We start from the raw sequence: 25,910 nt of genomic DNA, 5'->3' as shown, positions 1-25,910 counted from the left end.
TTCTAAACCAAAACTAGCCCTTAGCCCACTTACTAAAGTACATTTCTAGGAAATAGCAAGCGTAAATTCAAACTCCATCAACTGGTTTTAGATTAAAGGCTTCCTGGTTCCTGACAAATGCTAGTACCATTAACTTAGTAGGCAAATGGTGGACAACAATGACAGCCATATGCCCTGTAAAGCATAATTCTATGATTTTCAATGTTTATTTAGGTTATTATCCTCAGAGGATGAACCTAGGTTCTGAACCTGAGTGAGCCAAGGTATCTAAGGTACCGGCATCAAGCACCCAACCGCCAGAGAAGGTCAGGAGTTCAGAACCATCTCTGTGCCTAGTGTTTCTTTTGGACTAGTTCAGCTCCTCACTTAATCTGCAAGCCTTCTGAATCCTCTTCAGTTACAGGACTGGAAACCTTGTTGCCATTTGATTATCTGAATCACTTTCCTGTAACCACATACCAAAATTTTAGGCATTATAATATCACAGTATCTGAAGTTGACCCTAAAGCAGGTGGTTGGGATATTGCCCTGCTTTTGAAGACTTCTCTTACTGAGATTCCTCACATTACTATACTGTAGTAACAATTCCCTGCTGGAGGGTGAAACAATGAGATGTACAACAAACAGGGGGAAACAAACAAAAAAAATCATTATTTTCAGGAGATAAGTATCTGAAAATCAGGAGCTGTAAGACTGGAATGAAAATTGGAAAATGTAACAGATAGGTTTGGTTATTTATCTCCTCCAGAGTTCACCATGGCAAAGTGTCAATTCTTAAAACAGGAGAAAAAGGAGAGAAAAACAGAGAGCAACCCTCAGTTAGTTTCAGACGAACTGTGCTTTCCCATTTTCATTATTTCAGTTAAAGAACAAGAGACAAATATGTTGTCCATACCATTCATCATATGTGCAAAATTCGCAACTTCTGAATTTATAGAACACCCCCTGAAGTCAGTGTGAGCTGTATATGTGGAGGGCTTAAAGGAGAGGATATTTAAAGAGCAATATTAGTTACAGAAGCATTACTGGCATTGACTTGCTTCTCAAGTTATGAGACTACAAAAATTACTGGGTAAGAGAGACCAAAATTTTACTTATTGCTACATGATTTTTTCTGCATGAAGAGTCCAACAGAACAGAGGCCAGTAGTACAAGACGTTATTCATACTCTTCACAGACACACTAAGCACAATGAGCAGGAGAATTAATCCTTTATTCATGGAGGTAGGCATTTGTGTAAGCACTGGGAAGAGAGGCATTTATACTAGCAATGAGATTGCTATAGTGATTACACAGACACAGAGGAAGTCAGTATTTGTCACTATCTTACACACCTTATTGATTTCAGTGAGTAAGAGGAAACAAGTAAAAAATATTTTTTATAACTAGACTGTCTAGACTGACTATATGAAGTCATCTATAAAAATGGACCTTAATCTTGAACTAGAAGTTAGAGAGGAGATATTTCAACCTTATTAAGATTACCTGTTTGCTAGGGATTTACCCATACTCAGATTAACACAGATTTAGGCTATAGGAATCAATCAAAGAAGTGATACTAACTTGCACCATTTCCATTACCAGAATAACACTGCAGAAAGTTAAAATATTTCCAGAGAAAGAAAAAGAATATATCATTCTTGTAAAATAATGCTGTTTTTGAAAATTTTTATTATTTGCCAGTCAAGAGTCAAGGTTAATTTGTCAAGAGTAACAAATTAGACAAACGATAATTATAGATATGAGCTGCCATTTCCTCTTTCTAACATTACCTTTAATGTATTTGGCATTCTTGAAAAAACACAACAGCCCAATTCATTTTTTGTGTCCCAAGGACTACATAGAAGCCAAAACAGATTTGAGCACCAGAAGACTGAGTCAAGTCTGAAATAGCAGAATGTAAAGTGTTATAAAACAATTCAGCCTCTTTGCCAATTTTAGGAAACAACAGAATCTTCAGTGTATTTTTAGATACATTTTTAAAATTTCATCTTCAAGAATTAAAACAAGAACAGACCAACCCAGTCTAAACACTATGGACAAGACCAAAAGAAAAATCAAAAAAAGAAAAGCAACAATGAAAATCTCCATGAATACCAGCAAAAGAAATCACTGCATCCCTCACATTTTTTTTACGTTTCCATGTAAAAATTACCAGAACTCTTTCTAAAATAAACACACAGTCTGACAACACTCTGGATATCCTGGGAGTTCTTCCAGTATATTGAAGTATTAAACAAAGGTGAAAAATAAACTGACAATGTGATGCAGATGCAACTTGGAGTTTCTCTTCTTAATGAATAGATCTTAGTTAATGGAAATAATTTTTTTTTTCCCTCTAAGTGATTTATCAGCTCAAGGATTGTGAAACATTCTGCTATGAATTTATACAATGGAAAGATTTGCAGTTTTACAAATGAAAAACCCATTGCTACTTCCAATTAATCTCCAGAGATATTCACAGAATAAATCAAGGAGACAATAAAGAATCAGAGGAGAAAAAAAAAAAAAAAAAAAAGACAGTGGATAAGAGAAAAAAAAGAACACTGACCATACATTTTCTTTTTCCTAACATATATTAGACAAGGTAGATCTTCTTGCTAGGTGACTTGGAAACAAAGGGCAATATAATTCTACAAGATGAATATTCTTTTCCTTCTCATATTCCTGAATCAAACAGTTTATTACATTTACCTCTATAAATACCCATAACAATAAAATTAAATATATGGAAATATATGAAAACTAGAGCACACAATTATATAAAATGTAAATACAAATGTAAAAGATCTAAGAAATTCATATAGGGCATCTACAGTTACAACTCTGACACATTCTTTCTAGTCAAAACATCATGCACAGGCTGTAGTTCTCCTCCTAATAAAAAAGGCAGAGCGAGAAAACCCTTTTTGTAAGTAAAGGAGAGACAAAATGGCTTTTGGCTTTCATCATTACCTTCAAGAGATGGATAATACCTTTCTCCTTAGCAATAATAATAATATCTTCTGAGATAGTCACCTAATCTCTGATCCTTAGTTCCCTGTCAGAGGAATGCATATTAAAGTCTTCGTCCAACCAAAGACTGTTGCAAGAATATATGTAAGCAAGAATCAGACCAGAAAACCATATAAAATGGTCCATCACTGAACAAAGTTGAGCCTAGATGTTCAAGATGAACAAGAAACCAATAGAGAACAACATATCCAGAGAACTCCCTAGCAAATCTTGCTTTAGTTGCCTACTCAGAGGCCTGCATATGTGGCAGAGCAAAGGTAATATAAAATCATGAGGTAAAATAACAAAGTTCTTTTTCTTAAGGATTTTTTTCACCTCAGTTGTAGTAGAATAACTAAAAAAGCATAGGAAACAAAGTATTTTCGTCCGTTATTGTGGCTCAGCCCTGAGACCATATACCTAGACCTCTCTTAGATAGTCAGTACGTTCTATTTCCCGGAAAAGTTGCTAACTATAGTTTCTTTTCAAAAAGACCTGACCCATCAATCCTTATATTTTCCAATGATCAGCTTCTGCTGTTAGGCCAAGGATAATGGTTAATATTTGCATGCCCTCTCAAAACAAAAAATAGGAAATAAAGCTGCCCAAAGAAGGGAGTTTAGAAAATGAACTTGCAAAAGGATGAGCATGCTTGGCACAGAATACATAACGTATTCGAAGAATTTCTTTTTGCGACTGAGCTTTTCTTCTCCCAAAACACCCCAGGCTGAACGTTAATTTCCCCACTACACCCATTGCCATAGTCAATGGGAAAATAATTTAGAAAAATCAAAGATGTTCATGTACGTAGGTTCTACGACATGGCTGAGTGTGCCAAGGTAATTCATAAACTAGAAGGGAGAAAAAAGCCGAACACACTTTTGTTAAAGCTTACAATGAAAACCAGACAGGATCAAGCAGAAAAAAAGTAAATCAACCAAGAAACATACAAAAAACCCCTTCCATAGTATTTATGAACACTGCTGCATGCAGTATGAGATTTTTTTTTTCCTTTCTTGACTTTATTTATGAAGACTAGCACTACAGCAGTGCTGGACTTTATCGTTCTTATAGAACTAAGTTCCTGTTTTGGTATTCTATTTCTTTATTATCAACTTACAAAATAAGCTTATTACAAGCCCTTTGTAAGACATCCATCAGTATCAAACAGAATAATCCCCCAACTAAAATTAAAATTAATCAATCCAAAGACCTAGTAATGAAATAACAACAAAAAGCCTAGTAACAGATACCTCTCACTGACTTGAGCAGAAACCTGAATACAAGAGACAGTCTCTATACTAGATCAACACCAGGAGTTCTATTTCACACTGGGGAGACCTTTATAAAAAATACTTAGCTCCCAGTCTTCTCTCTGCTCAGCTTAGAAAGTTGAAGTGCACTCAGCCTGATGCGAACAAGCAATGATGGAAACTGTTTAATTAACTGAAATTCAATGAAAACCTAATTATGGGGTCAGCTACACAGAATTGACAATTACTGAATTGCTTACAAGTCACACTTAATTGCTTCAGTGGAAATATGCAGCATGTATCTTTAGTTCAGAATTTGATACTCTTTTAATGTAAGGTCAATTTAAGTTATTTAAATTTGAGATGTTTTTGTTATACTAGTGAGTTACATCAGAAAAGGCTACATTAATATGAAATAGAAGTACCTAGCCACAAGATACTTGCACTGAAAGTACTAAACTAACATAAAAAACCCTAAAAGTGTATTTTAGAAATGCTAAAAATCTCTATTTCTGTGTAGAAACAATTATTAAACTAATAGTCTTTTACTTGTTGTAGTTAATAACATTAGCAAGCCAGCTGCTGCATTCTCCATTAGTTCTAGCTTTCTAAGGCTCTCAGTAATGTTCCCATGCAGAATTTATACTAATCAAATCTGGAGCATGGATAATCACAGCTAATTTCACCTGACAGGAAAAAAATATTTAAAATCAGTGTCAGAGAAAGCTGTCTCTTCTAACTTCTGGAGATCCAAAATGGTTCCCTTTTTTTCCTTTTTTCTTGTATGTTATTAGGTAAAGGAAGTTATAGACCATTAAATATTTATTATTTAGTGTTACTACAGTAGATGAAGCCTAAAAAGAGGATTTTTCATACGTCTCCATTCTTCCTTTTAGGACTGCAAGGTTCTGCCCGAAGAACAGCAGGCCTAACTTACACTAATAAGAGCAAGGGTGTGCTGAAGCCTATTGCCAGAACCCTGCTGTAGCAGGAAGAACAGTTTTCCCAACAGAAATTCCCCAAAGGAGGAAGAATATGAAAGTACCAAACAAAGACCCATTTTCTGTGAAAAACAGCAGTAAACAAAGAATGGGGTTTTCTTTCTCAGTGCTCATCAGAAAAATAAAGAAAAACAGAAAACATGAGTAAAAAATTCCACACACAAAGTCAATGCCAAGGGAACAGTATCACATGACTTACGAGATTAATTTAAAACTCATTTTGATAGTAGTCTTATACATATTAACATAGTACAAAAAGAAAGGTATTACAGTGATGATCCAGGTGAGTTTGAATCATGATTCCAGACTCTGAATGAAAACACAAGCTGTGTCAAGCACAAGTCTGTTCTTACGCTGATGCTGGGAAGAAAACTCACAGAAAAGCAGTCATAAACAGTTGGAATGGAAACGTGTTAAACTAACAGTGCTCTCTGGTTAGTGACTGTGAATCAGTCCTAAATTTTTGGTCTAGCACTTTCCTCTTTATAGGTTTTTTTTTGGAAATAGTGCAAACACACACTGTACTGCAGCTCACAGACAGCTTTTACTTTATCAACTTTATTTGTTTTCTGTTACTTTCCACCCTTCAGGAATTCTTTTTTAATGAAGGCTGCTTACCATTTAAACCACACATAAATCACAAAGCTTTCCATCCACATTACTTTAGATTTAATGCAATTTTTCTGATAGACCAACTCCAGAATTACTGTGAGCACTGTGCTACTTCAGTTTTACCTGTTCATTAAATAACAGACTTGCATCTTACAAAAAAAAAAAAAAATCCACTTCTGAATCAGTCATGTGTTTGCATGAACCAGAATGCAAATTACACAGCTGAAATGCATCAGAAAAGCACTCTTAGCCAACTGAGAGTATGTTTTTAAAGTTTAAAGCTCTCAATAGCATGCAGGACGCAAGGTCTCAAAACACAGATTTGGAAGGACTCACTTTGACCTTGCTTTATGTGCCATGATTCATTTCTGGGAGATCTTGCCTTTTAACCCCTGATCACTGACACTGTATATTATGTATCAAAATTAAGTTCACTTAAAGAACAATTAATTTGGTGTGTCAACTGTGAACTCTGTGACAAGCAAAATGGAAACCCAAGTTTATGAAAAACAGGCTGCAAACAAAGAAGCTCATGAAACACTTGAGGTAATTGGAGAGGTTGCTTCAATTAAAGAAGTTTGCTTACCTAGACTTCTGCAATAGCTTTCCTATTGGTAACATACTCCATATCAATTTGTTTATTTATATATTCATTTTGAAAATTATGATTAAGTTTAATAATGATGTCTATGTTATTAAAAAAGTGATCCAAATCTCCACATATTTTATGAAACTATTTATCTAAAAATGCATGATAGCTGGATCAGAATTGCCATTATATTTAACAAGAGCTAACCACATAAGTTAGCTTCAAGTGTGCATCAGTATGGGAAGACCATGGAGATTCTAAGCAGCAAATTTTATCAGTAATGTTATGGAATAAAGGAGAGAAAAGGGAAGGTATTTCCAGGCATTGTTGCTAATGGCATGACAAAGAAGATAAAGTACACACAACGCATCTGAGCTTGCCCTGAGAAAAGCTGTAATACATTACTGATGGGTAGTGAGCATGACGGCAATTGCTTAACATGTAATTGACAATATACAGAGGATAATGCTGTATTCTGTATCCAGAAATAACTGCTCAGCCTCTAATTTAACAAAAGTCTGTTAAGTCTTGGGTGAAATAATAATAATAAAGGCAATTAAATAGTGGAACTTGCTACCTAAGCCTTTGTACAATTCCCTCAGTAGATATTTGTAAGAATAGTTTTATTAACATAGCCCTGGAATAGGCTGCATTGATTTGGTGCAGTCTTAGAGCAGGGAAGTAAGAGCAATAAATCCTTGAGTGTCTTCTGTTTCTATAGTCTGGAAGATTTTTACACTTTTTTTTTTTCCACTTTAAATATCTATACAGCGCTCTAACAACTGAAAAAGTCTATTACAGGACAATAAAGCAAAGATCTCCTTTCTGCTACTGATTGCAACGGAATGAAAAAGTCTAAACATGATACACTTCATACTGAAGTGTTTACATGTGTATGTATGAGGAAGTCGAGCAATAATAAAGTTGCATACTACAAATTTGCTGTGAGGTTCAGTTTCATCCCATAAACTGAAAATGCATTCTAAGCCAGTCTGTAAATAATGGTATTGAATTATACTAGCAACTGTGTTTTAAGAAACAAAATTATGGGTGAAACTAAATTAATTGCTGCAAGTGGCAGAACTTCTGCTTTTTTTTTTTTTTTTTTAAATCTTCTGAAACTAAAGGCTAGGTTCTGAGGCACTACTTGCTTCTCAGGAGTCATTCTCAATGGCATAATCAGTCAGACAGATGGAAACTGAACTGACACTTCTGCCAGTTTTTCCTCCAGCTAGCCACTACATAATAACTGTAAGAAAAAAAAAAAGAAAAAAACCCAAACAATATTCTTGATGAGGTAAAGTGAAACAGAAGTAGATCTGCATGCACTTTGAGAAAATATGCAAATCTTTATTTTATTGCAGCCTTCCTCCCAAATTATGTATTAAAAAAAAAAACAAACCAAAAAAAACCCAACCTACCTGGGGGCAATTTTCTAGTATTGTCAATTTCTTGTTTTCATAGTTGATTATTCAAAGACAAAAAACAGTCCAGAAGTGATCAGACTGTTTCATATAGCCAGGCAATAGGAAATTGAATGAGAATAAAGACATGTAAACCCTAATACTGTTTTTTTAAATCCACAGGCATTTCAATTCCTTTGTTTGTACCTCAATTTGTGCACCCATGAAATAGGCAATTATATGAAGTTATCTCAGAGATTCACAGAATGTTAGATTATGTGAACTATGTATATACTCTAGAAATCATGCAAAAGTCTAGATTTTTTAATCCAATGGCATTATATATATTGGGACTGATCCTGCAGGATGTTAACTTAAACTCCTTAAAAGCCTAAGATAATGAGTTGGAAAGCCTCAGAAATACCATTGGAAATCAGCTGAAAGCAAAGTACTATAAACCTAAATTATTCTTGAAAACAAATGCATCCAATTTTCAAAATTTTACTGCTGCTGTAATTTGAAGCTCTTAAGGATTATTTTTGAGCTTTCTATTATATATTATAGTTTGGAAAACTTCTGGCCTTTGAGTCAGTATAATGAAGTGAATACGATGATACTTCCACAAGCAAATATTATGACCTTTAAAATGTCAAGTCTCTCTCAAGCCTGCATAGATAGTAATTCTCTTAAATGGTGAAAATAAAGCTTGTGAGTAAGATTTGAATAATGTTATCAATACAGTAATGTTCCTGAAGAGGAAGTCATGATATCTTACAAAATAAAACAAAAACCAACCCAAAACCAAAAAACCACAGACATAGTAAAAGTTTTAAGTTCTCATATTTAGAAATGTAAAAAGAACAGATGAAAATAGAGAACACAGCAATATTACCAATGATTTACATATATGGAGATAAACTGATTTTCATAAATACTGAATGTTGGCTGGTATTTATTGGTCTAATATGAACATGTTTCTTAGACCAAATGGTCTTTCCTAACTTTCTATTCCTAATTATCTAATATTTTCAGCAGGGGCCAACTGCTTATGAAATAACTGATAATGGAGTTAAAGCACACTCTTCCCTACTGATAATGAGTAGAAACAAGTAGATTTTTGAATAACATGTGCATTTTGTTAATACTATAGGCAACAACTAGGATTTATATGCTGCCTTTTTACATAGCCAGTAGGCTGGCATCCAAAGGGATTACCTAAATTCAAGCTGGCATGGAACATTTAGATTTTTTTTCAGTTGTATCAAGTTCAGTTATTTGAGGGTAAAAATTTTGAAAACAGGGCTTCTAATTTTGTAAAGCAATCAAACAAACACTATCACACACACAGATGAATGATTACCATTAAACACACTGCACAGTAGAGAAGCATACACCTCCTATTACAGATATAATCCACTTTTATTTTTTTTTATTAGATATATGGGCAAAGCCATTTTTGCTCCCTCCTTATGTGGGAGATTCTTCTGAATTAGATGGCTACAGTGTGGCAAACAGATGTAAAGTTTCTACACAGTTGAAAATCATTCATTCCAATGATGAAATGCACACAGATCTAAATGTTTGTATCAGTAAGTCAAGGGGAGATTTGTCATGGACTGTAAAAGACCAAGACTGGCTTATACAGGGAAAAAAAATGACTACACTAATACTACTCTGCAAAAACTTTGCATGTGACGAAACATGTCAAGTAGCTTGCAGAGTAGACGATTGCCTTCTTTAGCAGTACTTTATAATTACAAACCAAAAGCACATAGATAAAGAAATGCTACTCACTGCCAGCTAATATTTGTGGCCGTAACAGTAGTCATATTCTAATTACTAGAGCATATCTAAAAGTAGGAAGGGAAAACTAAGCTTCAGTTTATCAAAATTTGAAAAATACAAATATCTCTAAGGAGAAGCTAGCAAGAACTTGAAATAAAAAGAAAGAACATAGGACAAGCATAAAAACCACTCAAGGAAGTCAAAAGGACTCATATGGATGAACACCAAGACATTCCTACAGTACAGGAGAGGCAGTTTTGAAAAAACTGTGTAAAGTGTCACTTACAGGTTATTAATTAGATGTAAAAGCTCAGAAGAAAAAGGTTTTCAAAAAGTATTTAAAGTGCCAAGAGATGCAAATAGGTATTTAGCGGTACTTTCAGAAGGAACTCAGCTGACCAAGCATTCAACGAATTTCAGTGAGATTCAAAAAGCTGCTATGATCAGACACTTTTGAACATATATATTTGGAAATTGGCTCCAAGATTTTTTCAAACATCTAAATAACCAAATTCAGCTATGCTATCTTTTCTCCATACACCTCACTAGGTATGAGTTATACTGTATTCCATTATCTTTCCTGAAACCATGTGACATTAGAGACTGGTATACATTTGAACATTAGAGAACAAGACATAGTATGTAGTCTCCCCCATCCTCATGGTAAAACTCTCAACAGTTTCAACGTAAAAGGTGATCAGTTTAAATTATATAAGAATTTTTTTCTACTTCTTAGGTCAGTGAACTTGCAACAAAATAGCAAGATCAAAGAAAAGTATTTACACTTTAAGCATCCAGATAAGGTACCTGCACTAGGAATCTGAACTTCCTGTGCTGTCACCAAAGATTTTATAACATGTAAGAGGAAAAATGGCCTCTAGAGAAACACATTGATTTAATAGCATTCTAAATCAGGCATCTAAGCTAGATGTTAATGTGAGACATTTTAAGACTACTTTAGAGTTAAGGTAGCTTCTCTTCTCTTGACTATTGCCTACAAAGCTTATGTCGGTCAGTCTGCTAACTTCTACACAAATCCACTGTCTGCAAAGCTGTGCTGACACAAGGCGAGGTAATATGCTTCTCTTTCTTCCACCTTGCAACTGAAATTGAACACTGACATCAGCAAATAAGAACATTTGCTCTACTTTGTAAATGAAACCATTTGTTCAACAGCTTAAGTATGAGTAACTGTTAAAACTCTATATTGTACAACAGTGCAATATTGTTAATACCATGATAGCATACAGATGTCACAATGTTGAAACAGAAAAAAGACAGAAAGAAGTAATGTGAAATCCAGGACCTGAGTAAGATGAACAATGTATGACTGTTGAAGTAAAAAATAGAAGCGTCTGTAATAACATATCTATCTGAAAGAAATAAGGTAAAGTTATTAATAAATTAAAGTGCTAAGCCAGTACTTCCGGTCCTGTTCCTAGAGAATTCCAACTGGCAAAGGCTCTGGAAGCGTGGGTGCTCTGGAACACAGGACCTTGATTTGAAATCCCGACTTTCTGGGCACACATTGTAAATTGCTAGTGAGCTCATTTATAATCAAAAAATAAATAAATAAAAAAATCCCAAATGGTTCAAGCAAAAAGGACTCTCCCTTTTACTTTTGGCATGCTTCTCACAAAAAGGAAAAAAAATTTGAATCTCATTTAATTCTATTCTAAAGCATAATACAGAAGCCTGTGAGAGTACAGTTTCCTTCTATTTGGGATGTATGTTATTTTCTATATCTTTTAAAAATAGTCCAGTGTTCCTTCCCCCCCGCCCCCGCAAAAAAAAAAAAACAAACCAAAACTAATTCTCCAGCGCAACGAAATATTTAGAAATCAGCCCTTTCTTTACAGCTGAGGAAGTAGATGGTAAGATCCAAAGCAAGCAATTCAGATTTTGGAAGCATTTTATGAACTACATTCTGAACCACTTATGTAGTCCAGCTGAATTTTTTATACTGTGCTTTTTAAATAAATAAAATGAGAGCATCAGAATTCATGTCAGTTTAACACTTTGAAGAATAAAATAATGAAATAAAAAATATGACATAGTAATGTAAATGCTTACCATTTAACACAGAATTCTGAAGTAAGAATTCCAGACAGCTGTAGGACTGATTCACAGGACAATAATTTGTGTTGTATTATAATTTAGCATTCACAAGAAAATTCAAGACCATTTGTTTTCCATTTTGTTTTAAACTTAGTGAATGGCAATGTGACATTGTAGTGGTTATGAGGAAAGCCTGTTTGACAGACTTTTTTCCCTTCCATTAAATGAACAATAATAATACAAAAATCCCTGAAGATAGTGCTTTGATTTAAGTGAGAAAAAAAACAATGAAGAATGAACTACAGCTTTTTTACACACTAAATTCAAACATCTAGCAATTTTAACTGCATTGAGTAGTTTACTGATTTCATTTGGAATGTCCTGAAAGTAAACAAGTGGAATGAAGCTCATTATTGTAAGAAATGTTTGGCATTTCTTGACTTAGTAACTCAAGAAACATAAAAAAATATCATTTTAACATAATATTAATACTTATTTCCAGGGCAATCACTAACACTTGTTTCCTGCAACATATGTAGAGAGCAAAAACCCTATGCATTACCATAACCATTTTATTAGACTAAAAAAATATTATTGGATCTACACATATACCACTGGACCCAGTTTCATTTTGGCATCTGTCTTTGACTGAAAAGTGCCTGAGATAAAGATTTGTGCAGAGGTAACAAATATGTACTTATTGCATGGAGTTTTTCTTTAACGTGTTTTGTACCTTTGATCATCTGTGTTCAGAATCAAAGAATAAATTAAAAAAATTGGCACAGAATGCTTTCAGAAGATTCATTTTGCTCTGACCTCCCTCAAAATATGTATGATGAATCTGAATAAGAATTAAAACATCCATATGTTTTAATGACTATATTTAGTAACACTTCTCCTTACTAGTTAATTACCTTATTTGTAATAAAATGAATCACAGTAAGACTTTTGTTAAAGTTGAAGAATTTTGAAAAGACCTATGTAAACTTGGATTATTTATATATATATACAAACATACATATACATGCTGAGATACAGTTTATTTAAGTTTAAACAGAAGATATCCTGACTAAGAAGAAACATCTACATACTGTTTGAACTCCATAATGACCCTAATTATAATTTCCTCTCTGGGCATATTAAAAAAGCATCAGTAAATTAAAAAAAAAAAAAAAAAAAAAAAGATTATTCTGTCTGGAATCCCCTACAGTACCACTCCCCTAAGAGCCATTCTTGGGTGGCGACTACAAATGAAGTGCAACACAGTACGCTGCATTATCACCTATACCACATTTCTTTTCCTGTTCTGCCTGTCATAACAATCTGATCCATATGTCTCCAGATCAAAAATATTATTTAGGTTTCATTACAGAGGCAAAACTAGACGCAAACTGCAACATAGACTTTTTCCACTAACAGTAAATCACGATTTTATCAGCCCTCATCCAGGTCAATACTTCTGTTTGGACTACTTGTATATTTATTCTTTAATGTGAACAAACTCTCCAGATAACGAGTAGCTCCAAACTCAGATGGCCAGTCTCAGTAAACAGAATTGTCATAAAGATTTGCTGTGTTATGTATTGATAGACTCTAACTGGAGACAGAACACTTAGATGCTATGTGTTGATTTTCATAAATGCTCAGGATATTTATGGACAGGAGGCTCAGACAGATGTAAACCAGCATGGTCACAAATACTATCACCATACAAAAGCGAGCTCAAAATGTATATGTGTGCAAAACCACAGAAAGATATTTTCATTGAAGTAGTGGCTTTTTATACTATTGTTTCATTATACTTTCATTTGTGTGTTTAGTCCACATCCGTTGTTTACCTGTGAACACTCCGCTTGCAAGAACACATACAAATGCAACACTCATAAAACCTGACATTTGATATTTTCCCCCACTTGAACTGTTTAAAAAAAAGATTGATTTATCTTTCAACATTCCATTCAACTAGAGCATACAGTATTAATAAGCCAGTCTGACTCATATGACAGTTATTCTCCAGCAGTACCTTATGCTCTCTGTTTGAAACTATACTACCCATGAAAAACTCTGTATATCCAATTATTTTTTCCATTTTAAGTCTATATTAAAAATAATGATCTTTGAACAAGGCCATTATATAGCATTTATGACTGACGAGGTTAACTGTTTGAGGTCCTCCTTGTTTATTATTGATCCTCAGGAAAAGTATTGTATCTCAGCAGTACTTAAGTTTTGTTCTGTATTTTAATTGCAGAGCATTTGTTCCAAGAAAGAACTTATTTCTGAAACAATGGACACACGTACTACATGAGCCTGAGGAAACATAAATAAATGATAAGTTTAAAAAACTTAAAAATTTTGTGTTGTCCTAATATAGCTGAGATCCTTGAAAGTTATTTCTCCTTCTGTGTCTTATTACAGGTAGAAACTCATTAAAGTCTCCTCCCTGCTTCCTTCTGGAGGAATGGGATGCAAAATTCCTTGCTATGATCTCAGACGCAACCTTTTCTGACAACGTAACGCACTATATAGTGCTATATAGACAAAAAGGAAAAATATAAAACTGATACACCTTTTAGTCACGCATTTCTGAAACAAGGGCTCCTAGATGTACACTATAACAGAACTGTATACAAATGCTACATTCCTAGTTTTCCCTTGCACATTCATATTAAAAACTTTCATCAACTGTGAACCCATTTCCATTTGTAAGACGGCCATTTTCTTGGCAAAGAGCCAGGTAGGAAATCTTAGGAAGATTCATGGGTGTGACCTAAAAAACCCAAATGATTTCCAAAAACCCAGTTTCCCTGTACAAATTAAACAGCAAACAAGATCACAGTGGAAAATTAATGTGATAGATTTTTACAATAATGTTAGGAAAGTACATCTTTAAATAAATATACAGATTGTTTAAGTATATCTGAATAAAGTCACTGAGAGTCACTTACCTTCTGAAGGACTAGTTCTGTCAGGTTAAGAAGAAACTAGCTAATAAGGGCATTTAATTTTGCATGCAAAGAAAAAGGGATACTTCTCTGTTCTTGTTGTTTCTTTAATTTTCTTTCTATGGCTTGATTTTTTCACATCCAGTACTACCTTGTAACATTCTTGGTGCATTTGACTCCCATACTTTTGGGCAGAAGGATAAATAAATATTAACCCAGTAGGAAAGGAGGGGACATTTCTGGTTAGAAGATTATACTGGTAACTGCCTATGTTTAAAATGACTCAGATTAATGGTGTAAAAAAATATATATACATAATGCTATCTAGCACCTCATCCTTGATACAGATGTCATTTAGTTTCTGAATTAAAACAAAACAAAACAATCAAAACCAAGAATTAAGAATGACAACAATCTACATGAGAAACTCAAGGTTCAAATTAGCAGCTCGTCCTCATGTCTCCAGAATCTCCTGGATGTCAGGGGAAATTGTCAGCACAATTCTGGACCATTTCCAAAAGAAATTAAAATAGGACTAAAAATTCTCACAGCTTCAACTTAGTTACCATTAATATACTATCCAAACAAAATCTCTAGGCAGTTATGACTTTCTTTATACAGATGAAGCACAGAGATTAAATAAGTCCATCCTACAGAATCAATTAATTTTTCAAAACTGGGAATGGAATTTAGTTATTGTGAACATTTAGACCTAAGTAAATACTTCTACATTATACATAGAAGGTTCTTACGTGCTGTACAGATCTGTTAAAAAAAGCTGCAAGTTTTTACAACACTTATGTGAATTAAGCATGCATATCCAATAGCATGCTCAATAAAAGACTGAATATTTGGCTTTTAAGACATTGATTAATTGTGTATCAGAAATGCAAGATTTCTCTTGGCCTATGTCAAACTAACACTGCAGCAGGATACTTCTCAGCACAAAGAATATTTCTTGAATTCTACTCAGATCGTATATCCAGTTTTGAGAAAGACTGTTTTTTTATTCTGCACTATTATATAACTCTTCTTTTTGCCTGGCATCTGACAGGCATTCCCATCCTTTGCATTTACTCCACTTCACTTCCTCAAAGCTGAGGCTGCAAAAACACAGCCAGCAGCCTCATACAGCTTTTCATGGAAAACTGCCATTCCAACCTGGCACCTAACTTCACTTTATTATTCACTCAGAGGAGTTTAAAACTCTAAGATGAATTAAAATGTTTATGCCAAAAAAGAAACTGATTAAAACTATCCCCACAAAAGAAGAAAATGAAAACAATGTAAGCCATTACTGAAGTAGCTCTTCTTGTGAAAGCTCTGATGTTCTTTGCTTGCCAGTCACCAGCGCCAGCTCATCCTTCAACTCCTGGATCTCCTTTTTCAGCTGGACAATCATCTACAAACAAACAGCAAGGCATAAAGCAAGCATCACCTACAAATTAATAGCTAGTTTATGATTTTTGCATTAGAAGGCTGAGTTTAGAGAAATACTATACTTTGGTTTTCTTTTTTAAACAACATCTCTTTTTTTAAAAAGTCCAAATGCCTTAAATACACCAAGCACTTTTTTTCCTTTTCCATTTATAAAAACAAGAAAAGTCTTCCAAACTGAGTAAATTCTATGTGTTAGAAGACAGGGCTGTACAGAAAGAGTTCAAAAGATGACTTGCAAAAGAGCAGAATAATTTGCCATAGGAATAAAAAGAGCTTTCTGACTCATTAATTTTGCCTGTTAGTAATGAAAACACATTTAAAATAGAACTGATGTCTTTGTCAGAGAAAGGACAACTACACACCAAAACTTCTTTTTTTTAACCTTCCCTTTAGAAACAAAAATTCCAGACCAATACCTTAGTATTTTAATCTTAACTTTTCTTCTTTTTCATGTAACATTCCACTCTATTCCATTATAGCATACTATAATGGTAGGATGTATCAGTTGCTAACAACAAGTGAATAATACAAATAAACATAATGAAACTAAATTGCATTAATGAATAGTAATGATTGAGAAAGTGACTTGGAGAACTGTACTAGATTTTTAAATTCTAATAGCTCATTATTGGAGCCTGTACTTTTGGAAAAGATGTCTGTATAAAACCGTATTTTACAAATCACTAGCCTCCCAAGGCCAAATTCTACAAAGCAGGGACAATATGGAAATCCCTAAACCCAAACCATGAATAAGCAAGTTCTTCGATACTTTATGATTGATCATTTTAATGATACATTGCCTTATAATGGCTCAAATGTATCAAGAGTCCAAAGATATTTTTAGATGGATATGAGCACACTGATTCCATGTGCCAAATAAGTTTCCAAGAGAAGAATGTTTTCAAGGAAAAATGAATCATTCTTGATTGCACGCACCTTCTAGAAAAAAGATTGTTGAAATTGATGACACATTTTCACTGGATGTTAAAATTCCTTGAAACATTTGTATTTATTTTAGTGTTTAAATCTAACCATTACTTCCTAAACTTTGAATGGGTATTTTTACTTTAAAAATCAAAATATTCTAAACATACATATGATTATGTCTTTTAACTCTAAACTTAATGGTAACACATTTGTTACTATTAAGTATGAAAGGCTAACCTACAATATTTTATTTAAGAATCTATCAAGGTGGTGAACTGTAAATTACATATGTTGCAAGAGTGTTTCAAGAATATTGCAGGCCAAACATTTTAACCTGATTTTAGGCTGCCTCACTCTGATGCCACGCTCTGATATAGTCTGTGCTAATTAGTGAGTCAATAAAATAAAATTTGGGACTGGAGTATAAAAAGGCAGGAAGCTGAACTGATAGTACCATCCCTGTTCAATGTTCAAATTTGTTAGCATGATTAACCTCAATTTGACAACAGAAATATAATTTTCAGGATATGGATAACAGATTGATTTTCAAGTATTATTAAGACAAACAAAAATCTACAGAAGCATAATATTTTCATTTTTACTTTTAAATGAATGCCAGAGGAGATGAGATTTAATTCAGGCTCAACAGTATCATTTTCAGTTTAAACCAAATCCTTTGGTTATGAGTGAGAGAGGTTCAAAGCAGACTTGCTTAAAAAGTACAATGCATACAAGTTAATCTTCTTAGTAAGATAGAGTCAGAAAATTTCCATTATGAAGAATAAAGTTTATAGAACAGTCAGACTTAACTCAGGCTATCAAGAGGTATTATGAACTCCCTTTAAAAAGCATGCATTCAACTCGCAGATGATAAATACTGCAAATAAAATGGCATTTGATTTTATGAAATAATCGTAAGTCCAGCACTTTACTGAATAATCATGTTGCACCCTAGGAATATAGTTTAGGTAGTTAAGATGGGTGACAAATTCCACAATGAGCACAGACCCATATAAAGTATAGGCACCTGTGTTCCCCTGCCTTTTCCACAAGAGGGGATGGTTTTCTAACTCTCACAAATCCACTTTTGCTTTACTTGCTAAATGATCCTGCAGAGCGAGACATACCAAACTTGTGCAGTATAGCTCCACAGGATGTAGTAAATGTTCAGCAGCCTGCATGTGTTCAGCCTCAACCAAAGACTTCTGTGGCCATGGAAGAAAAGTTTTGCATGATTTGCTACTATAAAGCCTACATAGGAAAGAATAAAAAGGACAGACAGACAGAAATTAAGTTGTTGTTCAGTGCCTACTGGGGTTTTTTGTTTGTTTAATTTTTGGCTGCTGTTTTTTTTGTGATGCTGTTACTGACAGAAATCATCCGGAAAGAAAAAAGTATAAAATAATAAAAAGAGAAAAACAGCAGAAAACCTGACAAGAATCTCCTATTCCATTTGAACTTCAAGGACAAGAGGAAATAAAAGCACTATCATTAACAGTAACTGAAATATGTTAATTACCATCAAGTAACAATAAATGAAATAATCAACCATCTAATCCCCCAATTTTTAGACAACAAATGCTTCTTATGTTATATAATCTAGCATTCTGCAGTCTAGCTTCCAAGAGGAAAGCATTTCCTAGCCAGTTCAGAAGGTCATATGAGAACAAAATACATAAAAGTTATAGTAACAAATTAGTCATGAGAAATTTAGAAATACAGTAATAATTTTGCCCATTAAAAAGAATGATGATGTGATTAGTATATCATAAAAACATACAGGACCACTGAAATTAGAATATTTCATTCAGATTTTATATTCTCTAGAGGTGAAAAGCTACAGTTCAAATTTATAATTCTGTTGTTAAAAACTATGTTTTAAATATTGTCTGTTTATAGATAATCAGAATAACATAATAGCTTAACCTGAACTTATTTTTCATCTGATGTCTCTGTCACAGAGACAGAGGGTATGCTGAAATGCATCCATAGTTCTTTCTTTATTATATACATATATACAGCTTTGGCATGACCAGTGTAACCTCAGTCAAACATTTCCCATACCAGAAAATATCTTTGATATATAGCATGCAAGCCAGCTGATCCAGTAGCTATCATTATCTGCAATGCTATGTTGAATTAAACAATCCTTAATAGGTGTACTTAATATTTACAAAAGAAATACATTTTCCAGGTAATGCAGAAAAATTACATTAAATAAACTAACAAAGGCCTCTTAATACAGTAGAACTTATATTGCAGAGCACATCTTCAAACAAATCTGGTATGTAACAAGCTAGAGGCATATAAAATCTTTCAAAGGAAAGGCTAACCAAATACTAAAAGAAAAAATAAAGTAAATTTTTGTTATGCACATTAAAAGAAGAAACAGTTTTCTTTATGCGACTATGCTTTGTGCTTTACCAATGTATGCTTCTTAGCTTTTTATTACATGAACTGTTTCAGTGCAGCCTTTAGGGGTTTTTAATTTATTTAAAATTAATTCAATTATAATTATGTCCAGAAGAAAAAAATAAAAATAGTAGTTATGTTATTGAAAAAATTGGAACTTGCACCCAAAAACAATTAAATGGGATGATTCAATATAAAATCCTCAACATCCATTTGACTGCTATTGATTACCAACACTAAAAACAAGCAATCTCCTTCCCTCTGCACCCAGTCAACTCTCACCAATCTGGGGTCAATTTCTTCATTAAGAACTGCTTCATTCTTAATAAGAGCAACTCGCTGTGCAAATCTGCAGGTTGATATAGATTCCTGGCAGGAAAAAAAAAAAAAAAAAAAAAAAAAAGAAAGAGGAAAAAAGAAAAAGATTCAGTTAGCTTTACATCAGGTAAGTAGAACAGACTGCTAATGAAGTCATCAAACCAAGTTTCTGGGTCTTATGTATTTTACAGAACTGATCTACCATTTCATATTCCAAAACAACAATATTCAAGGGAAATTAGGTTAGCATATTAACGACGGTGACATATAAAACTGCCAAATCATAGTATGCATTTTGTTGACCTAGTCAATCCCCTGAGCAACTGTGTTTCAAATGAGACCCCAGCTGGGACTAAAGGATAAGCAAGCCATACTATTCAGAAGGTAAACACTTTTGAATGATGAGAAAAAGAGAAAATTAACTAAAACCAATTTTTTCGTGAAAATGGGGCTAGAGAAGCATATGTAAAAGAAGCTGGGAAAAGAGTGAAGGAGGAAGGGTGGAAGTCCAGGACAAATGAGAAACAAGCTGGGAGACAGAACTAGGAGGCATACAGGAGAACTATAATACCAGATAAAAAACTGTCAGATGACCTAAGATGTACAGGAGGACAAGAAGGGGGGTGGGGGAAGAAGATACAAGACTGAGGTTGTGGAGGAAACTCTGTGACAGCCAGTGCATACTCCCATCTACAGCACAAAATGAAATTGAGGATCCCCAAGTATTGTTCCATCCTTTGAGATGAGCCGATACTTACATGCCAGACCCTGCTAGAGAGCTTATCTACCTAATGAACAGAAAGCCAGCAATTGCTCTCAGTTAGCTCAAAGAATAAAACATCATGCAGTAGTCGTAGAAGTTTCAACGATGCTTGATAAACTGTATGATAAAATTTTCTGAGATGTGCCAGTCTGCATTTAAAATGTAAGAATTTACACATAACTCCTACGTTGAGAGAACTTTACTACTGCTAGAGACTTGTATTTCAGAATCAAAGTAATTCTGCAGTTTTCAGTCCTCCAACATATGAAAGTACCAATTTAAACATATGATCATATACTCCTTTTTCCACAGGACTTCTGTCTCTTTCAGTGCTTGGAGGGGTGGTATCTGAATTAGGGTGCCATGATGAAAGATAGTAATGTTTATTGCCAAAGACATAATATATAAACACAGAATCAAAGAATAGTTTTCAAGGAAAGGAAAGGAAGGCCTTACAATTAAGAGAACTGCACACAGTCTTAGCTGGACTCTGTTTGCCTCTGCTGTACAGTTCCTGTGCTATGATGATTAGCTAATGTGACTTTAATTAAGTTCTATACATATATTAAGTACAATTACATGTACAGTACACATATATACATTTCCACCAGACTTCTTTGCCCTGTTCAGTGTGAAGCATATGTTAAATTAATGAGTAGCTAATCAATTCAGTCTTCAATGTTCAATATGTAAGCTTATGATCTATTTATTCTATGCCATCAAAATGGTAATCAAAGCTGACAGCTACTAATTTCCTAATCATTTTTTCTGCCATGCTTATCTTTACAGTACCTGAGAGCTTCACAAAAATTAATCAATTAACTCTCTAGGTATTGCTTTGTTACAAGTACGTGGAATGACTATACTTAACACAAGAGAAACTGGTCAAAAGTACAAAAAAAAAAAAATTATTATTATATGATCTTTTGTTCAAAACAGCTTCCATTCAACTTCACTTACAGCTATAATAATTAATATATCTACAATTCAGAATTAAATCTTCTTTCAAGCACTCCACAAAACTAGCACAAAAAACGTGATGTAGGTGATGTGAGAAGTTGTATACAAACTTTTCAGTACAAGTAGGAATATAATCCAGTTCTCTGGGATAATAGTCTATTTGGCCTCTTCATGAGAGTGCCCTTTCTTACTTTGAATTCTCTGCTTCATTTCCTTCATTGCAAGAGACAAAGCTAGGTCTTTAAGAAAGTTGCTTTTATTATACAACTTCAATACATACTGGGGAGAAATTCTGTCTTGTCTTTGTGAATGAAATGTATATCCAATGGAAAAATGCAAACAAAAGAGCAAAACAAACATAACTATGCATAACGACTCACAGAATTCCAAATTAAAATTATGCAGCTATCCTAATTGTGATGTTTTCTAATGTTTAGTATGACCTAACATCTGTCTTAATATTACTCGCGCATTGTGTAGATGGTTGTGGTGGTACAGGATTCACAGACCTGCATTCATGACAATGGTATATGTTAAAACAAGAACAAGAAAACTGTCAGTAGCCTACTCTGGATAATTACTTGGGCTAAATACTCCCAAAATAGAAACCTAGTTTGCAACGCAAGATGCATACACCTGATGAACTGATACACTAACGGGTGCCTATATCCCACATGCCTAAAAAAAAATTCATTAACAAACTTACCTAGTTGCATTTGTAACCAGACATCATGCTTGCATAATTATGTGTTTAAAAGTCTGAACAATCTGTTTTCATTTAACAGCAAAGTCCATTTTCTAAAGAAAAAAAAGTCTTCAACTAGATGAAGTACAGGTTTTGTACAATGTTTTCCACTGTATTTCAGAAAACAAGCTTAATAGTTTTTTTTCTTGTTTATTCACATTAGAACCCTTTGATGTTATAGAAAATCAGGAAATAAATAGATTATAAATGGCTTTGAGCTGGGTTCTATGTATTCACATTGCAACATATTTTGGTAAACAAAGAGAAGAAAACATCACTACACACAATTCTAGTGCAGGAAATTGGTGAAGGGAGATAAAGTATTCAAAAAATTTCCAAAAATCCCCAACTGCCCCACCGAATTCCCTCTCTCCCCCTCAATGAACTCTCCAGTTGTCTACCAGACTCAATGAAATCTCAACTCCAAAGTAGTCTACAGAAGTTCTGCGAAGGCTTTCAGTGTGATCCATAATCTACTTAACAGATCTTACCAACATGTCCTGTGGAAAATTCTTTGGAAATTCCTGTTTATAACCAAAAGATTTATTCATCAGCAAAACAGTAAATTTAAAAAAAAACCACAAAAAAACCTTTCATTACTAGATGCAAGTTGTTTCCCAACCACTCCTTGACTTGAGATTACTTAGAGAAAAGCACATTTCCTAAAGGATTTGTCTGCATCTTATTGCAATTTCCACTGATAAAATTATCTCCTGGAAACAAAGTTAAAACATTTTTTTGTAAGGATAAGAATAAAAGCATACACACTTGAATTGCAAATTGTAATAAAAGCCAAAAGAGCAGGATCTTTAGAGAAGTGAATTTTTTTTTGTTGCAAATAGATGGAAATAACATACATCTATGTTTCTTTTGTCTATGGAAAGCGTTGCTATCATGGTAGTCATGCAGTTTCCTCCCAGGCTGTCTCTTAGCACTGAGGTCATCATAGAGTTTCGGTAAGGAACGTGGGACCGGTTTTTCTCTGCAAGGGCAATTATTACCTGAAACAACCGTAAAAATGGAGAAGACTCTTAAATTTACATGTCTATTAATGATCAACACAGAAAGAGAAAAGAGCCAACCTGCTCAGGAACCTAAACTTCTGATACAACAAAACTATGCTCATGCACCCAGTTAGCTGCAAACCCACTGATTTTATTGAAATAATTTCAACTTAAATTTCAGCATGTTTACATGTCTTTGTAGGAGCTGGATCTGAAAGACCAAATAAATTTAATTTTATCATACCCTAGCTTTACAGCCTCTCAGTAACATGGAAACTGAACACAATAAACTAAAAACCACAGACTTTCCTAAGACACAGGAACTTACTGAAAATTTTCCTCCTATTTTTTCTATCATAATAATAAAGCATGGATAGTATTCAAGTAAAAAAATCAGTATTTGCTAAAGCATGCTTTTAAAATTACACATTCTCAAAGCACATGGTTCTTAGAGGGGTCAACACATTTATTTCTGAGAAAATGCCTTGAAAAGTAAACCACAAATAAAACGGTGCATGATTACAATGTACTGCTGGAAAGAAATAATTCCATTTAGAATATATATGCCTTGGCCAAAAAGGAAATGGTACACTTACTATTCTCAGTGTTCCTTCTTAGCTGTTTACATTGTGGGACCTAATTATCATTAAATAAAAAGCTAGATTACTCCACGATCTGTTGTGATATAAAAGATTTGAACTGTTAACTGGAAAAGCACTGTACTGAAAAACTGTAGCTATATAAGTTGTGCAAGCTGTCCTAAATGATTAGGAGTTGGTTTTCTTTTAATAAATGCTACACACCAGCATATATCTTGTTTATGCTGCATTTAAGAAAATTGTTATTTTAGAAAATTTAGTAGCAACTTTTTCGTTGGCACTAATTTCTCTTAAAGGTCTTCAGAAAGTTAAAATTTCTTATTACTATCAACCTTACACTGGCAGCCCTGAGAGGGATGAATGCATAATACGGAAATTACTACTTTAAAGGAATCTGGAAACCCATTCCTGGATCAAGGTTTTCAAATCTTGTATATTACAACTTGTTAGATGGAAATATGTTGTATCTCTGTTAGTTTATAGTATTGCATAGAAACCTCATAGTAGTCTAGCATATACATTAATAAGCAGAATCCCAGTCTCTGCCACACAGAGACTACAATCTGAATAGACGAGATGGGGAAAGAGCCAGAGGGAAGATATGTTTTTTCTATTAGAAATGGGAACTGTGTTACAGAGAAGTTAATTTTTCCTGAAGTTCATGCAGGAAGTCTGTAGCCCAGGTAGAATTTGAACCCTCCCACACTGGCACTGAGAAGCTATGTGACCAGCTCTCATGATGCAGAAGCCACTGTACTGTCATGTGACAGAGTCACATAACACAGAAAATGATGGCTTTAAGTCCCTTTAGTAAAACCTCACCTAAAATCACTAAATCAATCTTTACAATCCAGTCAAGGAATCTGGAATAGAAAGAGGAAAAACCTGAAGGAGAGGGAAATTATGTTCTGTCACAAAGTGACAGAGACCACCTGTACAGGATCTGAACCTGGGTTTTCTAACAGCCAAACAAATGAGATAATCAGAAAATTGTCTCATTTTCACATGGTCAAAAAGAAAGTGTTATTATCCTTTTGATATAAAAAAACGTTTGGGGTTTGGGGTTTTTTTTTGTTTTTTTAAATACTTGTAGGTCTAAGCTTAAAAGGCCTTAACAATATTACTGAACCAGGGCTGCAATATGCTGATTGAAAGCAACATAGTTTATTTAAGGGACAAAGTTTCATTTTGAGTGGGTCAAACAAACACTTTAAGACCTAATTAATTTTTTAAACGTGGAAGCTCTCAGAAATATTGTCACTTTTTGTAAAATTGCGTAAGAATAACAATAGCATAGAGTAGGTACAATCACTCATAAATAACTTCATTGAAACATTTGGAAATATTGTTAAGCATAAAGCAAGGTCTGAGACTCACAAGTGGTTATGATATGATCCAAAATGTGCCCAAGGGTCCCTGTTCCTGTCCGCATCCTTTGTGCAAGCAGTAACTTCATACAGGGAATAGGTTTGCACCAGTACCTCATGCCAACAGGCAGCCAGGATACGTTCTCAGAGCATCCTCAGGAGATGAGGACTTTGGGGTGCATCACTTGCGGGTACAGAGCCATCAGCTACACATATATCTTGCAGTTTAGTGTATCACATGCTCTGAAGCCATATGCCTGCTCCAGAGGTCTCCTTTTTTTCTGCTGTCTGTCTGCAGTCACAAGACCTCTGACATTGCCTTTGATCCATATCCAGAATCCTTCCAGATTCCTGCCCACACCTCCCCACTCTTCAGATTTCTGTCAGTTAAGACTCCCATCCCACCTCCCATGTCTAGTAGAGTTTATCACAGCTTAAGCTCTGGTCCTTACAGCAAAAAATCCAAACTCTACTGCTGGTGTCTTGAAGTTAATTACAAGCATTCTTACTTTTTAGACAACATGTGCTTGTCACCAGTACATACTAGATATCTTACTGGAAATAATTCACACCAAAAAATCAGGATTTGCTAATCAGAAACAAATGTATGTATTTCACTTTAAATTATTTAAAAGTTCCTGGTTTTTCTGTTACTCTAATGTCTGTATATGTTAATTAGGAAACAACAAAAACAGAAAATTACCTTTTCTGTAGGATGTGAATAAATCTAGCATT

At 34.1% G+C, this 25,910-nt stretch overlaps 1 protein-coding gene across 1 annotated transcript in view; it reads right to left on the bottom strand.

Moving 5' to 3' along the window:
• Positions 1-25,910, bottom strand: part of KIF6 (kinesin family member 6) — a 175,242-nt gene that overhangs the window by 100,153 nt on the left and 49,179 nt on the right. Inside the window, exons 8-10 of the mRNA XM_075707136.1 lie at positions 23,063-23,206; positions 19,702-19,788; positions 15,939-16,042 (exon numbers count right to left, since the gene is read on the bottom strand). Of these exons, the coding sequence (XP_075563251.1) occupies positions 15,939-16,042; positions 19,702-19,788; positions 23,063-23,206 (335 nt within the window). The remainder of the gene's footprint in view (positions 1-15,938; positions 16,043-19,701; positions 19,789-23,062; positions 23,207-25,910) is intronic.

The sequence above is a fragment of the Pelecanus crispus genome, chromosome 3, assembly GCF_030463565.1.
Source record: "Pelecanus crispus isolate bPelCri1 chromosome 3, bPelCri1.pri, whole genome shotgun sequence".
Classification (NCBI taxonomy): domain Eukaryota; kingdom Metazoa; phylum Chordata; class Aves; order Pelecaniformes; family Pelecanidae; genus Pelecanus; species Pelecanus crispus.
Note: the sequence above shows the minus strand (reverse complement) of the source record. Positions and strands in the feature narration are given on the sequence as shown.